The sequence below is a fragment of the Mya arenaria genome, chromosome 12 (assembly GCF_026914265.1).
Source record: "Mya arenaria isolate MELC-2E11 chromosome 12, ASM2691426v1".
Taxonomy (NCBI): domain Eukaryota; kingdom Metazoa; phylum Mollusca; class Bivalvia; order Myida; family Myidae; genus Mya; species Mya arenaria.
In genome coordinates this window covers 20,678,923-20,706,410 of record NC_069133.1, presented here as the reverse complement: position 1 = coordinate 20,706,410, position 27,488 = coordinate 20,678,923, and the positions used below count along the sequence as shown (strand labels likewise).

Here is a 27,488-nt window from a genome sequence, read left to right as displayed (position 1 = left end):
AAAATGGCGACAGTCAACTATTAATATGAGTCCATCAAACTCATACGCAGTGGCCTCCCTTAGACTACAAAAGAACGGTAGCAACATGTTTTTAAATAAGGCACTATAAGAATTCTGCATTCTAATGCATCGTTTCATTATCTTTTTATATAAACCATGCAATTGTTTTATCTACTCGTATTGTTTGATGTAAAGCATTTTTTAAACATATTTTAAAGCTGCACTCTCACAGATTTACCATTTTTACAACCTTTTTATTTTTTTGGCTTGGAAAGAGCAAAATTTTGCGTTAATATCTGAGACCCAATGACAAAAAATCAGATCGTAGATTTTCATATTTCCGTTTGAAAATTAATGTGTTATGGCTTAAACCGTTACTAACGATTTAAGAAACATGCATAAAACATCAATTTTTGAACTTAAATATAAAAATCTGTGATCTATTGTTTTGTCAGTACTCTTATATAACTGATTCTCATGGATTTTCGCAAAAGATAGCTTGTTCCAAGACAAAAAATAAAAAAAGTTGTCAAGACGTTCAATCTGTGAGAGTGCAGCTTTAATATATTATACTGTCGAAGAAATACAGCAGAAAAATAAGTTATAAATTTGAATTTCTGATTGTTTATTCATTTGATTATGTTATTTATCTCATGGTTAATATTCATTTCTTCATGGTATAGTTTCTATGTTTATTTTTGTGTTGAATAAAAATTGATTTTGTAAGTAATCATGTTTAAAGAAATATATCCTGTAACTCAGGTGATTTTCATTAATTCTTGAAGAAGTGGAAAGTTTTAAATAGGAGACTTAAATAAACATTAAACTAAATGACAAGAAATTTAATTGAACCATTTGTTCTTTTGAACCATTGACGTGTGAACATTTTAGATGCCAAACTCTCCAATCTTTTTGTTTTTGTTGCTTGACGACTGTAAGTTTGCTACCAGTGAGTATATCTCTACATTGCTCAATTTCAGCCTTATGACTATTGGATACACATAGCTTGTCTTCATTGTCTTCTTCGTCATTATTTGCCAGGCTGTTCAAAAATTTCAACAGATTTAAACATCTCATTGCAGGTCGAAAATATGCAAGAATGTGTTTTTCACAATATCAACACCAAAAAGAACATGTACAGCGCTAACGTTTGTTGTGGTCAACAGCTGATGTTTCTGTTGTCATCATTTTGTTATCATCCTCTGCAAGGTTCTCGTCTGATTTTTCATTGCATATTCAATTTAAACCAGCAACTATGATTTAAAAACAAAATTTCAATAATGTAATTAAACTTTAAAAATGTAAATTTTTCAAAAACAGGTGAAAATTATAGAATTATTAAAACACTTCAAGTATTCTATTATAACCCTATTTCAAAAGTTGTCAAAAAGAAATTTCTTACACTATAACATCACAGATGCCAGTAAATGCTAGGTCAAGATCAACACTGAAGGTTTCATAAGAGGACAGACATGGCTGTCTGATTCAAATGGCTCTGCCCTAGCAAACAAGGCCAGAGTTTAGGTTCAGTGAAAAAACAACAACTGGTGGATCAACAAATACTTTAAATGATTAAATTTAAGTCCATAAACTGTACCTGTTTTTGAAAAACAGTAAACAGCACTAGTTACCAGGTAACTGGCATTATTGAAATTATGTCCTAAAACACGTCTTTGTGACTAAAAATGGTAAAAGCCATGGCTGGCTGTATTCAAATGGCTTTGTCAAGAACACAAGGCCTTCCTGAGTCAGTCGGTTGAGGTTCAGTGAAAAAAAAATAGTGGCCCAATGAATGATTGTGTAATTTATTCAATTTTAAAGTGACACTCATATTCAAAATGAATACATACACATGTATAACAAACATCAATTTTGACTGATAAAACTTTAACAACTTACTAAATAATGCATTAATGGAAGACATTCATTTCTGATAACAAGATTGTAACCGTTTATTTAATAGCAGAAAGTGAAAAAATATTAAATGGTTGGTGTTCAATGCAAAAAGTTTTACTGTGTTCTACTAAAGTTTTAAAGGTAGAAATACCATGTTTTATGCTCATTTCTTTCAAATTTAACTTGTATCCTTCATAAGAACCATTGTTTTCACCATTTCATCCTTTTTGGAAAATTAAAACAATATCATTACTTGTGGTATATCTTATCTGGGAGTAAGAATGCATCTTAAAAGAAATTATGATAACAATAAAATCATTTAAAAATAGATTTATTCGTGCATAGGTATATATATGTTCATAGTAACAAACCAAATATCTCATAAAGTTATAACACAGACTGATTAACTGATTAAAAGATGACTTTCTACTTTTCAAACATGGTTCACACATCTTTAAAACATTTATCTGGATAAAAAGGAGACTAAAAATAAGTGATGATTCCAATCAAAGTCCTCATACATAAGTGTACATAATACCTAACACTCTGAAATATTCTCTAATGTCTATACTTAAAAACAAATGCGCTTGACTATGTTGGTATACAGGTGACATGTGTGCTATTTTTTTTATCTAGTGGCAGCGACTTAGTCACATTTCCCGCATATATCGTAGTAACGACTGAATATGTCTTGGCCACTACATACCAAGTTGTGGGAACGAGTCGGTCAATAAAAATGACAATGTGATGATGTTACATCGGTAATCATGTCATTACTAAGAGGCTACTTAGTCATGGTAATAAAAAAAAAACACATAAAGCAAAAAACAGAGACGATCTTATTAAAAATGTATATCCTGTGGGGTAACAATCTGACAAATTTTCATGCGGATTCGGTGGAAAATATGCAGATTTTAATCAAACTGCAGCTAGAACAATTATATTTTTTCTTAATTAAGTTTTGGTAAGTTTAGGCAGGAAATGTTGACTAAAGATATTGTCTAAATATAAATAATGGTCCATTTTCAGATTTAAAAAACAACAGAAGCAAAATCATAAACTAAACAGCATAGAATTCCAACTCTTAAAACTAACTATTGGTGTGTTTAAGTCCAACATTCTTGCCATGGGTAACTAACAGGTACTAACGGTTTAAGAAAAATGCATAAAACATCAATTTTTGGACTTAAATATAAAAATCTGAGATCTAATTTTTTATCAGCAGTCTTATATAGCTAGCTTCCATGAATTTTCGCAAAAATTGGCTAATTCCAAGACAAAAAACAAAAAAGTTGTCAAAACGTTCAATCTGTGAGAGCTTTAATGACTAAGGAACTAGTTTTAACAATTCAAACAGTAATTGTTATGCCCAAAGTTTTCTGTATTGTCAGTTATAAAAAGAATGTGAATACAAAAGAACAATCATGACTCAATGTATACCGGTATATTATAATAACCTTTACATATACTTTAGTATATCTGTCGGGTGTAATCATATCTGCTTTTAATAACTATAATAATGAATAATTGTTAAGTTTAGTTTAAACAAATTTCTTTAAGTTTGTTGGTGACGAAAACTTATACCGTAGCTTAAAGAATTACTTTCGTGTCCATTTCATAGATAGAAACCTAAGTTCTAGTGTCCATTATGAGAAGCCAAACAAAAGTAACCTTTATAAGGATTGAACCCACAACCTCTTGGGTGAGAGGCGGTCGGACACCTTTAACACTAGATCACTTTCACCCTCTCTTTATTCATCCTCGGCATCCAAGCATATCTTAACCTATATGATACCCTAGGCAAATCAGCTGTAAGAATCTTATACTCATGTATAATTAATAGCATAAAATCCAGCCGCTTGATTGGTCGCATGAGACACACCTCATGCTGTGCCAAAATGGCAGAGAAGTTATGGATGTAATCTCGATTTGAAATAATCCAATCAGATCATGGCTTACAAATTGTTTTAAGCAGGATATTGATGGGAAAATGCATATGAATATTCAATTCAATTTACGAAGTTTCCCTAGCTAATTTGCCCAGGGTATAACATAGGTTATTATAAATATGCTGGGGTGCCGAGAAAATTCTTTATTTTGCATTGTAAAGATGACAAAATAATATGATAAACCTGATGAAGAATACAACCTGTGACTTTTACACTGAATAATACAATGGGGCATTTTTAAGCTGCACTCTCACAGATGACCATTTTAACAACTTTTATATTTTTTGTCTTGAACTGAGACAAATTTTACATAAATGTCTGGAAACGAGTGATATATTAAAGACTGCTGAAAAAAGATCAGATTGCAGTTTTTAATATTTATGCCCGAAAATTGATGTTCTATTGTGTCAAGTGAGCGTATATGACTTTATTGAAGGCACTGATGCCAAAATCAGCTGATTCTAGGACAAAAAATGAACAGTCAAAATTGTCAATCTGTGAGAGTGAAGATTTAAGAGTGTCAAATGCAAGCTCAAAAGTGAAATATTTACATTGCAGAGGTAAAAAGAGTTAAAAGAATGTCAGGTTAAAAAAGTAATAAATAACAACAAACTCAAATACAAATTTATATACAAACATATACCGGTAGTTTATTAGATGCTTTCTGGTGGTTTATAGATATCTGAGTGAAATGAAAATGATATTTCACTGTTCCAACAGTCATTTAAAATATATATAATAATTATATAATTAAAATAAAAAATATTTGTTTCATTGAAAGATTGCAATATATTTCACATCATGAACACCATGCAACTCGTGAAATATAACTTTTGGTGTTACTCAGTAAAATACATTGCGATCTTACACTGAAAAACTGAAACATATAAGTACCCTAAACATTATCGATTTCAATAACTTTGATCTACCAAAACTCACATAACTAAAATACAATTTACATATAAATAATGCTATTTTGAAACTAAAGCTAATACTTAATACCTAAACAAATTAGAGCCTTACACAAATCGGCCCATCCGGTTAACAGTAACATAACAGGCATTAATAAACACTTGTAAAGCAAGATTGATATGCTTAATAGCGAGCGGCAGAGCAACGCCCACAGTGGTCTGTGTTTCTCCAGTAAAATAAGGGCATATCTAAATGCTCTTCGAGCAAGATCGATGTGCCTATTAAAACAGAGTACGGCAGAAAGAACGCCAACATTTGTTTGTGTTTTCCCCATAAATAAGGGCATATTTAAACACACAACCAATATCAATATACCTATTACACATATTTATACGTAATATGTCCCTTGCAACAAGTTTGATATGAAAATCATGGAACTTTCTTTGATATATGGCCAAGCTAAGAGATTTCACAAGATGATGCCACCACCAGGGGCACATGACTATGACACTACCTTGATCTTTTTCTTCAAAAATCAGAAAGCGAAAATTTGTATACATAAATACTCAAAAATCAATTCATAAACATATAAGTTTGTTAACAAGAAGTGATAGTCTTGATTAACATGTAAATGCACAAAACATGAAGAAATATAATTATGATAAATGTCTGGTAAACAACATAACTTGAATATTTAAGGGATGTGTTGCCTGTCAAGTGCTAAGAAGCCATAATTTTATTAGTAAAACCATAATATATTGACCCCAAAATTATAAGAGGTCATTTACTGAACATGGATTATGTGCATACAAAGTTTGAATAGCCTACACAAAGTTATTCAAAATCAAAAAGCCCATAGTTTTTCTAGTAGAGTTCACCCTGACCTTTACCTTGAAATTATTAACCCCAAAATCAATTGAGGTCATCTAGTAACCATGGCAAATGTGTATCCCAAAGTTGAAGACTGCAATAAGTCGTTAAAAAATTATTGATGGGAAACAAAAGCATCCATCATATTCCAAGTAAAGGTCACCATGACCTTGGACCCTTTGATCCTAAATTCAATATGGCACATTCACTGACCATAATACAAATTCATATTTAGCATGAAGTATATGCAGTTAAAAATTTGTTCATACAAAACGTAAACAAGTGTGATGCCTTAAACACGGACAATGTCAGGCGTAGTAATTTCTGTGTCTGTCATACTTCAAAAGAGACACAAAAATAATGCACAAAACAGGCACCACATAAAATAATACACTCTCTAAAAGCCTTCCATGTCTACATTAAGTGTCTATATGCTACTTGTATTAATAAAAGAGCTTCAAGTCATTTCTTATTGTTAGCTGAGACGACACAAACTTAATGCGGTTGGAGTGTGTTAATATCCTACAGAAGTACACATTTTATTTGTTCTGTTTTTGTGAACCAAATTGTAATTTCAACAGCGATGCCACTACTTGCTCGCTGGTATTAACGTCGGGGTCGCCAACCCCTGCGTAGAAGTAACTCAAAAGAAGTGTCCACTATGTCATCCTCCGTTACTCCTTTTGCCTTGAGTTCATCTGTCACACGGTCTAGATAGGAATCATCTGGATACCCAAATCTGAAAGATTGAGTCAACAAGATGGTTTTTTAATATTGATGAATATTATATAAAAAAATCTCATTCAAATTAAAACTGCTGTGGTGTCAATTACGACTAGAATGTACTTTCTGAAGATACATACGATTAAATTGTTTAATTATTTTCCAAATACAAGTTAAACAAATAATTACATTCTTAGAGGGAGTGAAATCGGGAAATGATTGTGAAATCATTCAATGTATTAACATTATAAGAATATGTATCCATATTATGATTAAAGGTATCCACATTATCATGATACACACAGAAGTTCTGGGTTGCTTTAAACTGCTTTTTTTTGACAATCATTATTAGGACAACCCTGGATCAATAAAGAGCAAAATGAATGCATACACTGTGGATGAAGTATGAGGAATTTTTTTACAGCCGCCACACATCATTTAAAGCTACACTCTCACAGATATACCATTTTTATTTTTTGTCTTGGAAAGAGCAAATTTTTGCGTAAACATCTACAAACAAATGATAAAGGATTGCTGACAAAAAATCAGATCATAGATTTTCATATTTTCGTTCGAAAATTAAAGTTTTAGGCCTAACGGTTTAAGAAAAATGAATAAAACATCAATTTCTGAACATAAATATAAAAATCTGCGATCTAAGTTTTTGTCAGCAGTCTTATATAACAAGTTTCCATGGATTTTCACAAAAATTGGCTCGTTCCAAGACAAAAAATAAACAAGAAATGTTTGTCAAACATTATGCCCCCCCTGAGCGCCATGTTGTCAGGATTATATGGACAATTGAAAAAATATGCATGGACCAAAATGACAGCTGAATTGTCACTGACATTGGATGTCATTGAGGCAGTTTTAAGATTATGACCCTTCAAAGTGTGAGGATAGAGTGTGTTATGACCATGACCTTTGACCTCAAAATCCATAGGAGTCATCAGTTGGTCACCAAAAATCTAAATGTTAAGTTTGAGGGCCACGTGTGCAGGCATTGACAAGTTATCACACAGACAAGCTTTTTTCGTTCAAGGTCACTGTGATTATTTTACCATTAAAGGTCACTGTGACCTTTGACCCAATGACTCCTTAAATCAATAAGGGTCATCTCCTGGTCAGGCCCAACATCCATGTCAATATTGATGATCATAGGTTCAGGCATTGTAGAGATATCACTGGGAGAAGATTTGTTAACTTTTTTTGCGTTAAAGGTTACTGTGACCTTGGCCCGATGACCCCCAAAGTCAAGAGGGGTCATCTACCTTCATGTCAAGTTTGAGGGTCATGGGTGCAGGCATTGTCTGGTTATCACACGGACAACCTTTGACCATTCAAGGTCACTGTGACCTTGACCTTTGGCTTAAGACCCCCAAAAACTATAGGGGTCATTTACTGGTCAGGCCCAACCTCCAAGTCAAGTATGAGGGCCATGGGTGCAGGCATTGTCGAGTTATCACACAGGCAACCTTTTACCGTTCAAGGTCACTGTGACCTTAACATTTGGTCCAATGACCCCTTAAATCAACAGGGGTCATCTACTGGTCAGGCCCAATCTCCAAGTCAAGTTTGAGGGCCATTGGTGCAGGCATTGTCGAGTTATCACACGGACAACATTTTACCATTCAAGGTCACTGTGACCTTAACCTTTGGCCCGATGACTCCCCAAAACAATAAGGGTCATCGACTGGTCAGGCCAAACCTCTAAGTCAAGTATGAGGACCATGGGTGCAGGCATTGTGGAGTTATCACTTGGACAACCTTTTACCATTCAAGGTCACTGTGACCTTGACGTTTGGCTAGATGATCACCAAAAACAATAGGGGTCATCTACTGGTCAGACCAAACTTTCATCAAGTTTGATGACAATTGGAAGGCATTGTTGAATTATCACTCAGACAAGCTTTAAAATTATTTTACCATTAAAGGTCACTGTGACCTTGACCTTTGACCCAATGAGCCCTAAAGTCAAGGGGTCATCTACTGGTCAGGCCCAACCTTCATGTCAAGTTTGATGACCATACGTCCAGGAATTGTTGAGTTATCACTCGGACAAGCTTTGGTCTACCGACGGACCGACTGACCAACATGTGCAAAGCAATATACCCCTCTTCTTCGAAGGGGGGCATAAAAAGTTTTCAAAACGTTCAATCTGTGAGAGTGCAGCTTTAAGACGATACTTCAGGCTAAAAAACAAACTAGTCGAAATCAGGTGGTTTATCAGGACCGGTGACCTGCAGACATGTGAACCTTTGGCAATGAAAGAGGTCATTTAAGGTCTCAAAAGCTGTAGATTGGGTTCAACAGCAGTAAAATTTCTAAATGATTTTTCAAAAACAATGATGGAAACAATGTAAACAAAAACTTGATATTTGTTACTATTTTTAAATTTTCGGAAATACGCATAAAATATGTTGTGGTTAAGAGACTTGATAAATTTCAGTGTTTTTGATTGAAAAACAGAAGTAATATATTTGTGTATAAAAATCATCATCAAAGGGGGATTTAGCCTGATTTTTCCAACTGACATCACTAAATCTGTATATGGCTACATCAGTCCCTCAATACATACTGTGAGTTTGGCTTGGGGTCAGTTTTGTGGTGTATGTCATTCCAAGTGATGACGCCTTCCTTCCCCGTGGTTCGTGAACTCCCGACTGTAAAGACAAGTCTTCGTTCGAAAGCAACCCACAACATTTTACAAATCCTCTTTCCGTGTTCATTTTTTGGTAAGAATGCTTTTCTTGTTATGCCTTTGTATATGGCACCTGGGTTAGGATGGCTTGGCTGGAATACAAAAAAAAGATATTTTTTTGCATGACATAATAAAGATTCTGAGTTTGGTAACATTCTATTAAAGGGACTGTACACTAGATTGGCACAAATTTTATTTTTTTCTGTAACGAATCTCAGGACGATTATTTAATAAATTGTTGTTTTTTTTATATCATAATTGTAAAAAAATACCAAAATGTAAAAAAATAAAATCGAGTTGGAGACTGGGTTGAAACGAAATAATGCAGTCCAGTGTTATATCCACTTTGCTACGAAGGCTTACCCTTAATGGTTGGAATATTTAAGCCATAAACCTAACTTTGTAATATCAGATGATATCATCGATTAGCCAAGGGATGAATTTTACTAGGTAGACATACCTAGTAATATTTTTTAATGGAAAAATATGAAAAAACTGCGGAAAATAAATTAATTGTAAACTATGTGGTATTTCAGTTAGTAAGTTTTAATGCATTGTACACATCGATACCAAGTTTATGTCAGTTTTCGACAATTTTCTCTTTTTTTCCGCTATTTCATCATACGGAGTACAGCCCCTTTAACACTACAAAGGACAATTGATATTCCTTGATTTGGATTACTAGCATACCGGACCTATAGTATAAGAACTGGCATAAAAAGTTAACTACAGGTTATGAATATAACAGTCAAATTTTCCAAAGCTTGTTCATAAGCGCAAGTCTAAGATCAACAGACAGCCAAGACACTAACAGGGCCCATGCCACCAGGTGCATGAAGGGCTTTAGCCAGGCCCCAATATCACAAAAATTCACATGTCAAATCTCAATCTCAACTCATTTTTCCTTTAACAGTATAACATTATTCAAAATTACTAATGTTTTTATATTTTCAAAAGCATTCATTATGTTGATTAACATCATTGCTCAATATTCTAAAAAATGGTTATTTCTACTGCACAATAATGTACTTTGGTAAAACTCAAAAACAATACATTGGACTCAAGTACAGTTTTTGCTCTCAAATTATTAATGTATTAAATACTGACCAAATGTTTTTATCAACATAATCTGTAAAGGAATGTGTTTTTAAAAAGGGTAAAACATTTCGAGTTGTGCATCATGTTATGCTGTTAAGTGATGAAATGAGTTAAGACTGAGGTTGAGATTTTACTTGAGTTTTTTGTGATATTGGGACCAGGTTTTAAGACAGGACTGGGTGCTAAGGTTGAAAAGGTCATATTGTATCGGGTGTGAAGAACTTTTGAATTTCACAAAAAATGTTAAGCATTGCGTTTAATGGATGTTTCATCTGCCATATATCAAATGTTTAGTTTGTATAATATTTATAATCCTTATCATCAAAACAAATGAAATATTTGTTAAGCATTTAAATGTTTGAAAGCAGAAGGGCAGACTTGCCCAGGTTTCCAAGAGGGCCAAAGGGTTCTACTAAAAAAAGTGTAGCAACTACAGCTAAAACCCTAAAGGCATATTACACAAATATCCAAGACTGCTGTTACCAATAATGTATTTTATTAATTATAATACCACTGGCAGTATAATGTAATAATATAATGGTCAATACCCCTTGCTTTCCATTTTCAAAACTGTATGTTATAATAATTTGTCCGACATGTTCAAAACCAGCACAGTGTGTTAAATCATCAATTGTAATTGTCATCTTTCCATCTGGCTGGTCTCCTGTTAATATGGAAAACATTAGAATATAAATAAAATGAATCAATAATAAAAAATTGACAAGAAGTAACAGAATCATCTTACATATGCAACACAGATATATTTAAAAAGTATCTCTTTTCCATATATAAAGAAATAAGTTATCAGATATGTAAAAGAGTTTTCAAGTTGATTACAAAAGAAAAATACTGAAAACAAATTAGCATAGTTTGAACTGTTTAACAATGACATTGCAATTATTACATAAATGACCATAACACTACAATGAAAACTGCAAGGACAAGTCCAGGGTCTTAATATTTAATGAATTATTTATACTAGTGCCCCCCCCCCCCCCCGAGACGCAAGTTCTAAAAATCACTATAAACAAGAGTGTACTATATGTGTGATTTAATTTATATAAGTTACCCTCGATTGTCCCAACAACTCGCCCGCATGTTGGGCACGCCTCCTTGTATGTAAACTGTTGCTCAATACAATCCTCACAAAACACATGTCCACAGAGCAAAGTCCTCGGATTTTTAACAGTTTCCATACAGATCACACATATTTCCTCAGTTTTGTTTGGCTGAAAAAATATTCTGTTACTTTTAAATCTATGATAAACAAATAAATAAGGTGTACAAATAAAGTATTTAAATTTCAAAATGTTTTTACAAGCTATTATGTAATTTCTATATTTAAAATGAGCATATAAGTAATTAGTTTATTCTTACCTTTGAATCTTTTGCTTGACAAGAAGCTCCCTCATCATTTTCATCATCACTGTCACTTAATTGCACATCACTATTATCATCATCATCTTCGCTGTATTCTCTGTCTGAATCATTGTCTCTTTCTTTAGAATTGTTTGTTCTTTCATTTGAATCCTTGTCTCTTTCTTTCGATTTGCTTGGACCCTCTTCATCATCATCATCAGCATCATATATTTGGACATTTCCTGTACGAGAAGTGTTTGGTTTTGGAGGTATTTTTGCCTCTGTTTGTTCTGTGGTATCTTGTATTGGTTGTCGGGCCCTATGACTTGATGTTGCAGCAGGAATGTTGCTGCTTGGGTCAGGCTGTTTGCTCTCCCTATTTTCTTTGTCAATTGTTCCATTATGCTTGTTAGTTGAATCTTTCCTGGTAGAATATTTTGGCCTTTCAGGTGTTCTTGGTTCTGATCTTGCTTTGGGCAGATTCAAGTTTGGTGATTTGCTAGCGGCTTTACTAGCCGCTTTCTTCACAGTTGTAATAGCCATTTCAGTTATGGAAGAGTTGATATTTACAAGATGAACAAAGATGTCCTTGTGTGTTTTAACACAAAAGTTAAAAAGACTCTCAAAAAGTCGTTCTGTGTAGTATTCGGGATCTACATTTCCTTTCCCTTTCAACAAAAAAAACAACATGTTAGTCATGGAAAATCAACTCAAGAGGACAACTGTTGCAAACCCTCACACCTAAGTATATATAATGTACCGGTATGTAAACTGATACATTATAACGCATATTTACGTAATATGTTTCATGCTGTCCATATGGTTTTGTTTTGTATTAGGTGTAAAAAAAAAAAATTGTTGGTTTCATAGTAACCGACACTCAGCTAAAAAAAAGCTGCCAACCCTAATAATTTTTTTCTCATTCACATTTTTTTTATCCAAGACAATTGTCTTATAGGTCCCCAATCAACATGAAATTGTTAAAATCATATTACTGTCTGACATCATTATTTGACAGAATAAAGCTCCATATCTATACAGCAGCAATATATGTAAATGATTTTTCAAGGAAGTCTCATTTGCACAAAGAATATCTTTACGCCCTGCCTTGTATTTGAAAACAAAATCCCTACCTAGTTGTTTTGAGGATTTTACCCTAAAAAAATAATTATTTTTTAGGCCTTATGCATGTATTTTAAATATACATGTATAAGTTGTTTGATTCTTTAAAATGTATGACATTAATTTAAAATAGATGTTATATTGACTCCTAAAAATGTTTATGATGTTAAATCATGTTGATGAAGATTTATTTATAAGTCTACATATAAATCAAATATAAACTACATTCTCTTCCATTCCATTCTTTATTCCACATTTTAAGTGAACAGGGCCATGGCCCTTTAAAATGTAACAAGAGATGCTTGTCAGTCATTATGCCCCCACTGAAAGCCATGTTGTCAGGATTCTATGGACAATTGAATGAAATATGCATGGACCCAAATGACAGCTGATTTGTCACTGACATTGGGTGCCATTAAGGCAGTTTTAAGATTATGACCATTCAAGTGTGAGGATATAGTGTGTTATGACCATGACCTTTGACTCTTTGACCTCAAAATCCAACAAGAGCACCGCGAAACGGAGCATTATATGATATATAAGATGATTTGTATAAAGTTATTTGAAAATCGCTTTATTAGTTACCAAGTTATGGCCCGGACACGGAATTGCTAACGGACGAGTTACAAAGATGTGGCCCGGACACAGAATTGCTAACGCCCCCCCATGGTGATTCTAGTCTTTGAGTTATGGCCTGGACATGGAATTGCTAACGTCCCCCCCATGGTGATTCTAGACTTTGAGGTATGGACCTGGAAATTCCATATGACACATCCTTTTAATGTAGTGATGATTTGTATAAAGTTATTTGAAAATCACTTTATTAGTAACAAAGATGTGGCCCGGACACAGAATTGCTAACGCCACCCCCATTGTGATTCTAGTCTTTGAGGTATGGACCTAGAAATTGCGTGTGACACATCCTTTTAATGTAATGATGCTTTGTATAAAGTTATTTGAAAATGACTTTATTAGTGACCAAGTTGTGGCCCGGACACGGATTTGCTAACGCACCCCCATGGTGATTCTAGTCTTTGAGGTATGGACCTGGAAATTGCGCGCGACACATCCTTTTAATGTAGTGATGATTTGTATAAAGTTATTTGAAAATCGCTTTATTAGTTACCAAGTTATGGCCCGGAAACATAATTGCTAATGCCCCCCCATGGTGATTCTACTCTTTGAGGTATGGACCTGGAAATTGCGCGCGACACATCCTTTTAATGTAATGATGCTTTGTATAAAGTTATTTGAAAATGACTTTATTAGTGACCAAGTTGTAACGGCCCCCCATGGTGATTCTAGTCTTTGAGGTATGGACCTGGAAATTGTGCACGACACATCCTTTTAATGTAATGATGCTTTGTATAAAGTTATTTGAAAATGACTTTATTAGTGACAAAGTTGTGGCCCGGACACGGAATTGCTAACGCACCCCCATGGTGATTCTAGTCTTTGAGGTATGGACCTGGAAATTGCGCGCGACACATCCTTTTAATGTAATGATGATTTGTTTGAAAATGACTTTATTAGTGACAAAGTTGTGGCCCGGACACGGAAATGCTAACGCACCCCCATGGTGATTCTAGTCTTTGAGGTATGGACCTGGAAATTGCGCGCGACACATCCTTTTAATGTAGTGATGATTTGTATAAAGTTATTTGAAAATCGCTTTATTAGTTACCAAGTTATGGCCCGGACACGGAATTGCTAACGGACGGACAGACGGACGGACGGACAGACGATGGAGGCCATAACATAATACGACCCTTCGGGCGTATAAAAAGGAGTCATCAGCTGGTTACCAAAAACCTAAATGTAAAGTTTGAGGGCCATGGGTGCAGGCATAGTCAAGTTATCACACAGACAAGCTTTTTTCGGTTCAAGGTCACTGTGACCTTGACCTTTGACTCGATGACCCTTAATATCATAAGGGGTCATCTCATCTACAGGTCAGACCCAACTCCAAGAAATGTTTAAGGGCCATGGGTGCAGTCACTGTGACCTCGACCTTTGACACGATTACTCCTTAAATCAATAAGGGTCACCTAAGGGTCAGGCCCAACTTCCATGTCAAGTTTGATGATCATAGGTTCAGGCATTGTTAAGATATAACTGGGAGAAGATTTGTTTACTTTTTAGTATTAAAGGTTACTGTGACCTTGACCCAATGACCCCCAAAGTCTATAGGGGTCATCTAGTGGTCAGGTCCAACATTCATGTCAAGTTTAATGAATATAGGTCCAGGAATTGTCGAGTTTGCTATCAAGGTCACTGAGACCTTGACCTTTGACCCCTAAAATCTATATGTTCATCTACTGGTCAGGCCCAACCTCCAAGTCAAGTTTGAGGGCCATGGGTGCAGGCATTGTTGAGTTATCATTCGGACAACTTTTTACCATTCAAGGTCACTTTGACCTTGACTTTTGGCCTGATGACCCCCAAAAACAATAGGGGTTATCTACTGGTCAGGCCCAACCTCCAAGTCAAATTTGAGGGCCATGGGTGCAGGCATTGTCGATTTATCACTCGGACAACCTTTTACCATTCAAGGTTTCTGTGACCTTGACCTTTGGCCCGATGACCCCTAAAAACAATAGGGGTCATCTACTGGTCAGGCCCAACCTCCAAGTCAAGTTTGAGGTCCATGGGTGCAGGCATTGTCGAGGTATCACTCAGACAACCTTTTACCATCAAGGTCACTGTGACCTTGACCTTTGGCCCGATGGCCCTCAAAAACAATTGGGGTCATCTACTGGTCAGGCCCAACCTCCAAGTCAAAAATAAAGGCCATGGGTGCAGGCATTGTTGAATTATCACTCGGACAATTTTTAACCATTCATGGTCACTGTTACCTTGACCTTTGGCCTGATAACCCCCAAAAACAAGGGGTCATCTTCTGGTAAGGCCCAAATTCCATATCAAGTTTGATGACCATAGGTCTAGGCATTGTTGAATTATCACTCGGACAAGCTTTAAAATTATTTTACCATTAAAGGACACTGTGACCTTGACCTTTAACCTGATGAGCCCCAATTCAATAGAGGTCATCTACTGGCCAGGGGCAACCTTCATGTCAAGTTTGATGACCATAAGTCCTGCAATTGTTGAGTTATCACTTGGACAAGCTTTGGTCTACCGACGGACCGACCAACCTACCGACCGACATGTGCAAAGCAATATACCCCTCTTCTTCAAAGGGGGGCATCAAATTAGCAAAAATGCCTAAATTTTTCAATGCATATTCTTATTTAAACTGTACTAGGTGAATCTCTCATATTTTTAGACCAAATATTTTTTTTACGGTAATGCATCTGAAAACACTAATATTATAATTATTTTCCACTTTGAGACCAAAATAGCAGAAAACGAAACAGAGAACCTGGTTGTACTTGTAGTTGGGAGCGAATGCACACTGGGGCAGTTAGGAATTTTATTTTAGAAAACTTGCAACCCACATGGACTCATACATAAGTCTCGGGATAATTTAACCCTTAAGCCCTGTATTGAATTGCTTTCCTATTTAATAACTAACATTTGTTGAAGGGTTTCAGTCATCAGTATCCTAATTTTAACACTCCTAATGATTTGCCACATACATTTTGTCATAAAAGAGTGAAATTTACAAAACATGAGCGAGTACCTCACTTGGCACTTGGTTTAAACATGGACCCAATTATTGTGGAATTGGTTTATTTTCGAGGACTTTTTAGTCACATACTGTATAAGGCTAAATAATGTACTAATTAAGGTATGAGACTTATTTATCCGATAGGATTTGATTTTGCTTTGAAATAATGCGTGTTATAAAAAGTAGGGTCAATGTTATAGAAATGTCAAGTTATCAAAAAATGCTCCAAAATTCAAGATTTATTCTATTTCGGAACAAAAACATTGAACCATTCAAGAAGGATGAGGATGGCAAAGTACAATTTCTATTGTAGTAAAAGTCGGGTGAATTAATGCCACTTTGTTATTACTAATGTGTGAACAATTTAGAACGTAATCCGTCAAGAATTTGGTCCTATATTTTAGTATATGTATATGTTGAGCATAGGCTTCGACCTTTTTGGAGGATTTCCACGTGTAATAGTTATGATGGTGATGTTTAAACACTAAATAATGTGAGCCAGCAGGCAAATATAAACATAATGATTACAAAAACCACATAAATAATAAAAGTAACTCCTACCAGATCCAAGTACAGGCAAGGCAATAGATTTGCAACCTTTCGCTGAGGCCTGATAAAAAATGCTTGTAAAAATGGCTTCAACTTTCTTCTTACGATCTTTTTCACCATTACAATCTTCCTTCAAATAAAGGACAGCATGTGCTATCCATTTGGGTTTTAATGTTATTTGTTTTGAACTGCAAACGATGACATCTCCTCGTTTCACATTGGGTTTGAATTCAGTCTCTTTAGACTTTTTGTAACTTGAACCGAGCTTTTCACCCAAAGCCTTTGCTAGTTTGCCTTCACCCTTTCCATTGGGTTTCTCACTACACACTATTATTTCAATGTTTCGAAGAGATGTAATATCATCAGTATACACAAACAGTTTCTGTCTTTTTTTGAACGAGCAGGTGAACTCTTCCCTAGATCCTGAGATAGTTGGCAGTTTTGAAAAACGACAATGTGGATAAACAACCAACTGATCATGAGTTTTGTCAGGAAATTGTTTGCCTGCAGAATTTGTTCTGGGTTCTGCTTTGATTTGGTCACTTCGTCCCAAGCTTGTGGAAGCATAAGATCTATCTAATGAAAGAAGTAATATTATTACTGCAGTTGCAGTGACCTTCACCTTCACAAATACAAATAAACTTCATAATATGATATAATCTAGAATCTACATAGGGTTCTTATTCTGAGAATGATCCCTGTTACAAGGCCAAAGGACGAATATGCTAAATATTGTAGGAGAATAACACATTAGTCAAACCAGTCTTTGAGCCCTCTCTCTTAATATACGCAGCTCTGTTGTAGCACGATGACTGCTGTTTGTTCATTAACAAAACATCACGAAAAGCATCTTCGAGTATATGTAAATTATTCTCATCAATGTCAACAAACTGTATTTCTTTCAAAGGACTGTATGACAACTTGTCATAATCAACTACCGCCTTGACATACATTGCTGCACAAAGATCATTGGGAACTTTCGATCGTCCTGGAAAATATAGCTTAAGTAAAACAAGTTATGTATAACGGAAAATTACATTAAAAATGTTACTAGTCAAATTGAAAATATTTGTACTTGGATGAGTTTTTTTTACAATTTTTTATTTAGCAAATCCTAAGGGATAAAACGAATCTGGTTTTAGACAAACATTTCACTTACCAACGGTCATTGGTGAAAATGCTACGGTTTGAATTTTCAGCTTTTCCACGTGTGTCAGAGATTTTACGATGCAGTTAGAAAACTCAGATTCACACTTCAAGACATCCCTCTGAAATGTATTCATTTAATAAATGTCAAAATATTTCACATGTACCAAACCACCAGATCATCAGAATCTCCAAAGAAGACACGTGATTCAATTTTGAAAAGAAAATATACATAGGATATGACACGAGTCGTCATTTAATATAAAGTTTTATTTAACGAGTTCAGGAAGTGTGTAAGTAAACATATTTCCTGGACAAGTCAAAAACAATTTACCACTGTCTTTTAAAATGTTTTTTTCACAAAATCTAGACAAATTCCATGCTTTCCTCTATATTTAGATGGAAAATGTACCATAGTATTCAAAATAAAACTTCAAATCAAATACAAAATGAGAAAAAAACATACAACTTGCTAGAATATTGCAATTTAGCAAATATATTTGCCACATAATAATTCACATGTGTAATACAGAAAAGTACATGATGACTATATTACCTGGAAACAGGGTATAGCATGTGATAAAATGGGATTCCTACTGTCAAAAAGTTACCTCTTTGAGTTAAATATCAGAATATCATAAAATTAATTGTATGCATACTTAATGATAAAACAATAGATGTCACAGCCACAGCACACTCAAAATTGTTGACAATAATTTTCATTACATGGAAGAATATTACTGTGAAATCATTTATATTTGTTGGCATGAAATTTCGTGGTTTTCCCGAAAATTTACATTTTCATTGGTACTTAAATTTGTGGTTTTTCAATTTTGAAAAAAAACTGTCCTCATAATCTCCACGCACTGGGCACATCATTTCCGTCTTCTACGTCACACGGTTTATGACACTCACTAAAGTGGTACGACATGCCAATTAGTGCATACACCCATATCAATTATCAATTTAACTGGAAATTAAGGTCATAAAAGAAGATGCATGGTGATCAAAGATATAGATAGGCAAAGCCATTGAATGCCAATTAAAAATTTTGCAAACTGTGAAAACACTGAGGTGCGTATACTTGAGTAAACAATCGAAGTAAACGATTTAATATTTCATTAAGGAAAAAAATCAAGTACCGACATTCAACCAGCACATTTATTGCAAGGATGGGTCAATACATGTCTAAAACTAAATGCAAAGCCTTCACCAATATTAAATGCAACTGCTGATGCTAGGGTGAGTAGTAAAGCGTTCCTATTTGTTGAAAAGTTGAGCTCAATAAGTATCTCGGAAAAATTATAATTCATTTGAAAAAAAATGTTTTAAGAAAGAACAGAAGTGTTTTTATCAACAATACCTCTGAAAAGGGTTTGTACATCTCCCACTCTGGGACAACAGTGTGCACAATGCATCGTTTGCCTCTGATTTTCCCAGCTTCTGTGTCACAAACCTCTCCAACTTTATACTTTTTTTCAGCTTCTAATTTTGCCTTTGCACATGAAAATAGATCCTTGTCTGCAGCAATGTTTACTGCATAAGCAACGTTACCAGCCAATTTATCTTTAGTTGCAGGGATGCAAATACATTCTGCTGGGGCTTCTACCACATTGCATTGATGAATGGTGACCTTGATGCCATGCAGTGTATTAAATGTTTTGGGACATCTCAAAGATGACTGTCTTGAAAATGTCTTCGATCTAGCTCCTTGACTAATAGAGGCAGTTGAAGATGAAACGGAAGAACTAAAACCCAATCTGCTTGCTGTGTTAATATAACTGGCATTCATTTGATCTTTGTCGAGTTTTACAGGTGTTGTTTGTGTTGGGGTAACATTTTTATCCTCATCTTCAGGTGTTTTAAAATCAGTCATTTTGGAATTTGTTAAAGAACTTGTTTTCCTTTTCACACATTGAGCTGATGCAGTGTCTTTGCAGGTTGTAGAAGTTTTCCCTGTTACAATATAAACAATATTACTGCATTTACTTTTCTGCCTAATTACAGTCTGTGCTTTGTATACATCATACCAGTAACATGTTAATTCCCTTTTTGTAACAACTGGCATATAGGAAATAAGGTGTACTGGTAATAAAGGCACACAACTCAACCAACTATTAAAAAACTGGTTCTGTTGTTTTCCTAGTAAAAATTAATGCTATCTTTTATAAGTAGTTATAAGTACAAATTGAACAGTTTGTAAAATCATATCATTACAATACATTAAAAGCTGCACTCTCACAATTAAACTGAATGTTTAACAACTTCTTTATTTTTTGCCTTCGAACGAGCCAATTTTTGCGAAAAATCCATAGAAACCAGTTATATATTATGACTGCTGACAAAAAATAAGATTGCTGATTTTTATATTTAAGTTCAAAAATTGATGTTTTATGCATTTTTATGCCATAAAACATTGATTTATGAACAGAAATATGAAAATGTATGATCTGATTTTTTTTCCCAGCAATTTCATATCATTCCTTTGCAGAATGATATTTACTCATAAATTTGCTCTTTCCAAGACAAAAAAGTTGTAAAAATGGTATATCTGTGAGAGTGCAGCTTTAAGATGTTTTATGAATCCAGCCCAGACATACCAAATGTTTTCTCAGCCTTCTTGAACTCCTGAAGTGAAAACTTACATGTATCAAAGTTAGCTTTACAAAACATGGCATGCATTAGAAATCACATAAAATCCATAGTTTTGTTGCAAGACATTTTATTGTCAACGGTTATACAGAATCAATTTTTCACACAAGTTCCGGAATGTGCATTATTACAGGCAAAATAATCAAATAACAACCAAAGCATCAAAAAATAATACTACTGGACATGAATTTATATTGATCTGATGATTATTATGGCCACGAAAAGAGACAATGCTTAAATCTTAAAAGAACATCGATTGAAGTTTAAATATTTTTTAAATTAATGCTTAAATTGTGCAGAAAAATAAAATTTAAATATTGTGTACGAAAAGGGACACTATAATGCCCCTAAATGTCCAATGTGTGTTGAAATAAATATATTTTACATAAATTAAGTTCTATGAAGTCTCCTCCCAATATTCCTTTGCCATATTAATTACATAATTATGAATAAAAACGATAAAAAAATAGGTGTGGTTAGGGTAACATCTTGTGCAGAAACAGGTAGGGTAGGCAGGCTTTTCTTATTAGCTATTGAAGGTACTCAGTCATGTTTTTGGACCAAAAATTATTTTTCCCTGTAATGCATCTGAAAAACACTTATTTATCATTATTTTACTCTATTATATATTGAAATTGCATAAAAATATAGTTATAGCATAAAAATAAGTATTTTGGTTTTAGTGTGGTTCGATGCCGGTAAAGTAAACATTTTTTTTAGAAAACAGCTGGCTAGTCCACATGGCCAAGGGGACTTTAAAAAAAGTTAAGGATATGTTGACCTGTTAGGGATACAGTGATGACATCATGTGTTAATGTCAATCAACCAATCATGCAACACCACAGCCATAATTAATTTTTAATCACGTTTTTAATGCTTAATGAAAATTGTGGTCTTAAAAGACAATATTTGAGCAAATATCAACATTTTCTGAAGGGTTCCAGCACTTGGTATTATATTTTTTTACGCTCCTTATGACTTGCCACACACTATTTTGTAATAAAGGAAAAAAGGTGCATTTTACAAAGCATGAGCAAGTTACTTTAAGATCTTTTTTGTCATAATTTGGGAAAGGCATTATTAAAGGAATCTTCAGTATAAAAAAAGGGCCCTAACTCCTAAATGATTAAAGTGATTTCCATGGCTATCGAACTTGATCAAGATATTATGGTCACAATCATGTATGTAAAGTTTGGTGAGGATTGGACACATACTTTTCAAGAATTAGATTGGAAACATATATTTTTGAAGTATTTTTGGCAAAAAAGGGCCGTAACTCCTAAATGACTAAAGCGATTTCCATGACTATCGAACTTGATCAAGATATCATGGTCACAAACATGTGTTTAAAGTTTGGTGAGGATTGGACAAACTGTGTTCAAGAATTAGATCGGAAACATATTTTTGAAGTATTTTTGGCAAAAAAGGGCCGTAACTCCTAAATGACTAAAGCGATTTCCATGACTATCGAACTTGATCAAGATATTATGGTCACAAACATGTGTTTAAAGTTTGGTGAGGATTGGACAAACGGTTTTCAAGAATTAGATCGGAAACAATCTTCGGGACGTACGTACGTACGTACAGACAGACAGACAGACAGACAGACGTACGTACGTACGGACAAGGGCAACCCTATATGCCGCCACTTTGTGGGGGCATAACTATAAATGTATCTAAACTACATATCAAAACACACATAAAAACTTTTTTCTTTTTTTATACTAGCCAGATTAAAAAAGCGTTTAGGGTAGGTGCCTATTGCGAAGATAGGGTCAGTAACCAGAACCAGAAGTGTTTTTTTTCAGGCCTAAGCATATAGTCATACATCCTGGAAAATCATACTAAAAACTACTATTTATTGAATTAAGAAATATTACACACCACTTAGGGTCATATGACATTATAAGGACAGGCCAGTCAGCCACTGAAAGTGTTTATGGACCAAGGTGTTAGCCAAGGTCCATTTACATTCAGAGGCTGACTGTGATATGGCCCGAAGTGGCGTGTAAATATTTATTGTATTATACTGAACATAAGGAGCTTTAGATGAGTTTCAATAAACTAAGATAATAATGTTTACTTGAGACAAATTTTTGCCGTTATGAAAATAGCAAGCCGCACTTTCCAGTTGTATGACTTTAGCGGTCCATATTACATGTTTGGTGAAGTCCGGACTTGCCAAAACTGTAATATGAACGCCCTGACATCATAAAACTTGATTTTTAGTAAAATACAGTGATATACAGACCTTGTTCATTTATACAAAGAAAGGACACATTTATGTAAGGTATAATATCAATTTATATTTATTGGTTTTCTTTTACTTCAAACTGTCACTATTGTAACTTTGTCCCATATTGTCACGAGGATCTCTGTTATTTGGACCCTATACATGTGAACCTTTTTCTATTTACAAGTTACATTTTACTTTTAATATGAATTACCTCTAAAATGTCGTAGTCAAACTTGTAGATCACAAACGTGACTGTGTTGATGGTTCCATTTGATGGAAAAATTTGCACTGACTTAAACATCTGTTCTGCTATGATCTTCACAGGATAGCCGAAGCCAACAGCAATTGCAGGAAATGCTACTGTGGAATGTCCAAGTTGTTCTGCTTCTTGAAGGCAGTTCACAATGAAATCATGAAGTGTCTGAAAATGATATTAAGCAGTATCATGGCAAGAGGCTAGTGTTTGAAAATCAGACCCCATTTGCGATCGATAATCGAATCGTATCGGACCAATCATTTCGATTTACTACCGGACAATAATCGAAAGTTCATTACATCAGTAAGGAATACATTCTTTATACATAATATCATTATGATCATTTAAATGGTTAAACCTAGAATCAGTGCGTGTGATGCTATTAAGTCATGCTTTTTGCAACAGAAAGTAAATGTCAATTACCTTTTCTGTCTTTAATTACTAAACAAAAAAACATAACAACAACACACATACTTAATCATTGCACATCAATTGCAAAATGACGCACACCACATCAAGTAAGTTATCTTAGCATTTTATTCATGTAAAAGCATATTAAATATTTGTGAACCAGCTTAACATTCAATAATCTGTTATATTGAACATTTCATTAGAATATCTTAATTTCAAACTAAAAAAAGTAAATTAGTTAATTACAAACGATACCAAAAAAGGTTCCCAAAACAGAATACATTCAGATTGAGCCGGGATCCCCGGTATTTACAGGTAAGACCGGACCCACTACACCAGAGAGACAGGTTATTGAAGAAGGTTTTATGCAATATATAAACAATTAAAAACAATTTTTAATTTTTGGAGAGTTTGTAAATTTTTGGAGAGTTTGTAATTTATGTTTTTAAGCAAAAGTGTTTACATTCACCGCATTTGTGTAAGAGAGATTGTCAAAATGAACTCGACGAAAATTTACTGGAAAGAAAAGTCGTCATTCACTCCACTTTTACCACAAAACTAAAAAAATACTAAGTTACCCGAAATAACATTAGCGACATCGATTTTGGACAACCACTATCGATTGTCGCCGACTTGCATTGTCAGCGATGATTAATCGATTGTACTCGATAATTGTTTCATCACTACAAGAGGCTATTAACATTACCGGTAAGTAAGAAGATTAAGCAGTTAATGTTCAAAATTTACATATTGATATTGTGAAACCCCAAGGGTTTATAACAGGGGAGCAGGGATTGGCTCAAAAATGTCCAACATAAATGCTTTATGTCCAAAAACAGAATAATGCATAATACAAGAAGTGTTTCTATGCAGTTACTTAGTTACAAGTTACATATAAAAAAATGTTAAGCTATGCATTCTGTGATGGTTTTTATTTCCAAAAATCTGCTGCAATAAAAGAAGAACATCACACACATCTATTTATTAAACAAAACCCAACTTACACCTTGGTAGAAATCATTTTTAGATTTATATCCATAATCTTGATAACTATATGCAACAAAATCGAAAGCGCCAGCTATCACATGCTTGCATCGCAAGTCACCACTTCCTTTAACAACGGCTACTTCACTTATTTTCAATTTTCGTCCTCTGTATTTGTCGCGCAAATCCTTTTCTAGCTGGTACTTGCTTTTAATATTAAGAGCACCAGCTGATTTACCCGTGATGCAACATTCTGGGCTTATAGTGCAAACATAGACATCAGCCTTCAAGAAATAATATAAAATTCACATCATTAGACAATCAACTCCTATGAACAAATGAAATATTGTGCTTCTCTTCATTAATTTGGTTCTGTAGAGAATTTGCAAGTGTGAAAATCATATCAAATGTATAGAGGTTAATTATTGAATTTTTTTGTAACATTAAATTTATTTTACTGAGAATGATCTTAGAAAGCAATATTGTCATTTATGGTGCAGCCATGAATGAAAAATTAATTTTCAATGATCACGAGTGGAAAAAATAGATGTCTGTTTCAGTTTAAGATTGAAATATACGTCACCGAGTGAACACCAAAAGCTATGTTCACTTTTGGTGTTCACAAGGTGAAATATAATGCTTTTCATTGAAACTACAAATTGTTTCTTTTATTATATACCTAAAAAGGATATAAAATGACAGTTTAAATTGCAGTTTTTCAGAAAAGCGCACCAAATTTGATGCTAACATTGTCATTTTGGAAATGGCGTAGTTGAAATAATGTTCCAGCCCTGTACGCAATGAAGTTTGAAACAGTGAAATATCATTTTTATTTCACTGATTAATCTCTATAAAACACCGGAAAGCATATTATAAATATACATATTTCTATTTACTTACAATGCACTCTTCAAGACAACCCTGTATAACTTTAACAGTCAACGGTCGACTTTTGTCAACTGGTTTAGTCACAGAACCTGAAATATATTACAGTTATGTGCCTTGAAATTTAAAGTTTCGTCACTGCAATTCAATATCGCAATTTTAACATTAACAGTTATTCTCAATTTATTGATATTAAACAATCTGATAAAGCAAATATTTTGTTTAAGTGAAATGGAATCACTCCTACAATCAAAATGAATACATTATTGTCACTCAAACAGAATAATGCCATTTAACATCACTACATAAGTAAAACAAAACCTGCTAATGAGTTTACCGTAATTGAAAATTTGAAAGGCCTGAGTATTCTAAGATAGATTTCAAAGTCATATATCTGAAATGTACTTAAGCTAAAAACAAGAGATCTCTGTTAAATATCCTTGTTAAAGCAATATTCACCCTGAAAGTAATACTCTTGGTTAAATATAAGGATATTTTAAATCAATTGATTTGTCTCTGATTGGCATACAATGTAAAGTATAAAGAAAAGATGTTTAATTTTTTAGGTTTGTTCAAAATACTCAATACCTGTACTATTTTCTCTTTTGGAACCTGAAAAGTGGGCTTCACACAGCCTCTGAGCAATGCTGAAAATTTCGGGGTTTGGTGCGCAAATAACCAAAGTGTCCAACTTTCCACGCCTGTACTGGACGTCTGTTGCTAAACATGTCCATGAAGTCAATAGCATGTCAACCAATTCGCCTGCCGCCAAAGTTTTGTGCTGTCCTATTTCGAAGCCAATAGTTGAACAGTCTTTGCTAACTTTGTCAAAGAGATCTCGAAGTCTTGCTGCCATTATTACCCTTTGGGTCACACTTTTTGTTTTAGGAATTGGAAGTTGTACATCAATGAGACCTTCAAAGCTCTTCTTAAGCTTTGTTTCTGCAATGTCCATTTTATTTCAATGCATTTGCATCAAAACTACTGTATGAGTTTTTATACAATAGAAATACAATATAGTGGAAATGCACTACAATATAGTGGAAACACACACTTAAGTATTTCTCAATAAAATGTGTGTAATCATTAACTTTGATATTTTATTATACTACTAAAGCTGTACATATGAGTATTACATTAACCAATTTAACCACTTTGGCAGTCCCTTATGTACATTAGGAGATGAACATTTCAAAACTATTTTTAGGGGATTTGACAACTTTAAGCTTCACATTACAGATATTCTTAAACTCTAAAAACATTGCTTAGCCTTAGCTCTCACAAGAATGTCCTTAAAATTCATGATGATAAGAAAGTGTTAATCACAATAAAATTATGTTTTTGATTTATCATGAATAAGAGTATTCAACTACAATAGCAGGGCTTGAGTTTAGCACTCGCACAAATGCAAAAATTTGGAAAAATGGAAAATGCGATTTGAGTTTAAGGGTGCAAAATCATGGAAAAATAGCATCTTTCAATTTGGCTTTTTTGCCTAATTTCTTTCTTGTAAACAGGCTTAAAATGATGATGTACACAAAAGCGTGTTCCATTAAGCGCACATTACAGACTGGTATTTTGGGTACCGATACTACGGCAGCAGTATTTGGCTGAAATCGAATCAATTTTCAGCACAGTCTATTATCATGAGGAACAAATCATGTTTCTTTTTAATGTGGAGACTTAGAATCTACAACAGCTTATGGTGATGGTCAATCTTATGGGACAAGGAAGCCAAAATTAAATAAACCATAAAAAAAATCTAAATCAGTAATTGAGAGAAGGAACTAGACATGAAATTAACCCTCAATACAGAAGATGATGAGAACGTTTGCAAAATATTTTCTGCAGACTGTGTATACTGTCATGTATACATATCATTTATACTTGCCAGATCCAAATTCCTAAAGCAGTTGCTGAGAGTGTCCATAGATATAATTATATCATCAAATATACAATTAAATGATTATTCATTTAAATAATAAAAAGTAATGTCATGTAATCAGTGTTTATTAATTATATTACAATTTTTTTAACAAAAACAAAAGAGTTGAATCAAGGCAGTAGTGTGACTGAAAAGCAGAGTTTTGAACAGTCTTACAAACATT

General features: G+C 34.0%; 1 protein-coding gene across 4 annotated transcripts in view; it reads right to left on the bottom strand.

The window, feature by feature from the left end:
- Positions 1 to 2,211: 2,211 nt before the first annotated feature.
- The window catches only part of LOC128211542 (uncharacterized), a 29,940-nt gene continuing 4,663 nt past the window's right edge, over positions 2,212 to 27,488 (bottom strand). For all 4 annotated transcript variants that reach the window (XM_052916450.1, XM_052916453.1, XM_052916452.1 and 1 more), the window contains exons 4-17: positions 25,969 to 26,322; positions 25,396 to 25,472; positions 24,516 to 24,779; positions 23,056 to 23,265; positions 20,557 to 20,584; positions 19,320 to 19,912; positions 17,970 to 18,078; positions 17,571 to 17,798; positions 16,823 to 17,386; positions 11,527 to 12,176; positions 11,219 to 11,378; positions 10,698 to 10,813; positions 8,929 to 9,143; positions 2,212 to 6,366 (exon numbers count right to left, since the gene is read on the bottom strand). In XM_052916450.1, coding sequence (XP_052772410.1) covers positions 6,234 to 6,366; positions 8,929 to 9,143; positions 10,698 to 10,813; positions 11,219 to 11,378; positions 11,527 to 12,176; positions 16,823 to 17,386; positions 17,571 to 17,798; positions 17,970 to 18,078; positions 19,320 to 19,912; positions 20,557 to 20,584; positions 23,056 to 23,265; positions 24,516 to 24,779; positions 25,396 to 25,472; positions 25,969 to 26,322 — 3,701 coding nt within the window. In that variant the 3' untranslated portion in view covers positions 2,212 to 6,233. The remainder of the gene's footprint in view (positions 6,367 to 8,928; positions 9,144 to 10,697; positions 10,814 to 11,218; positions 11,379 to 11,526; positions 12,177 to 16,822; positions 17,387 to 17,570; positions 17,799 to 17,969; positions 18,079 to 19,319; positions 19,913 to 20,556; positions 20,585 to 23,055; positions 23,266 to 24,515; positions 24,780 to 25,395; positions 25,473 to 25,968; positions 26,323 to 27,488) is intronic.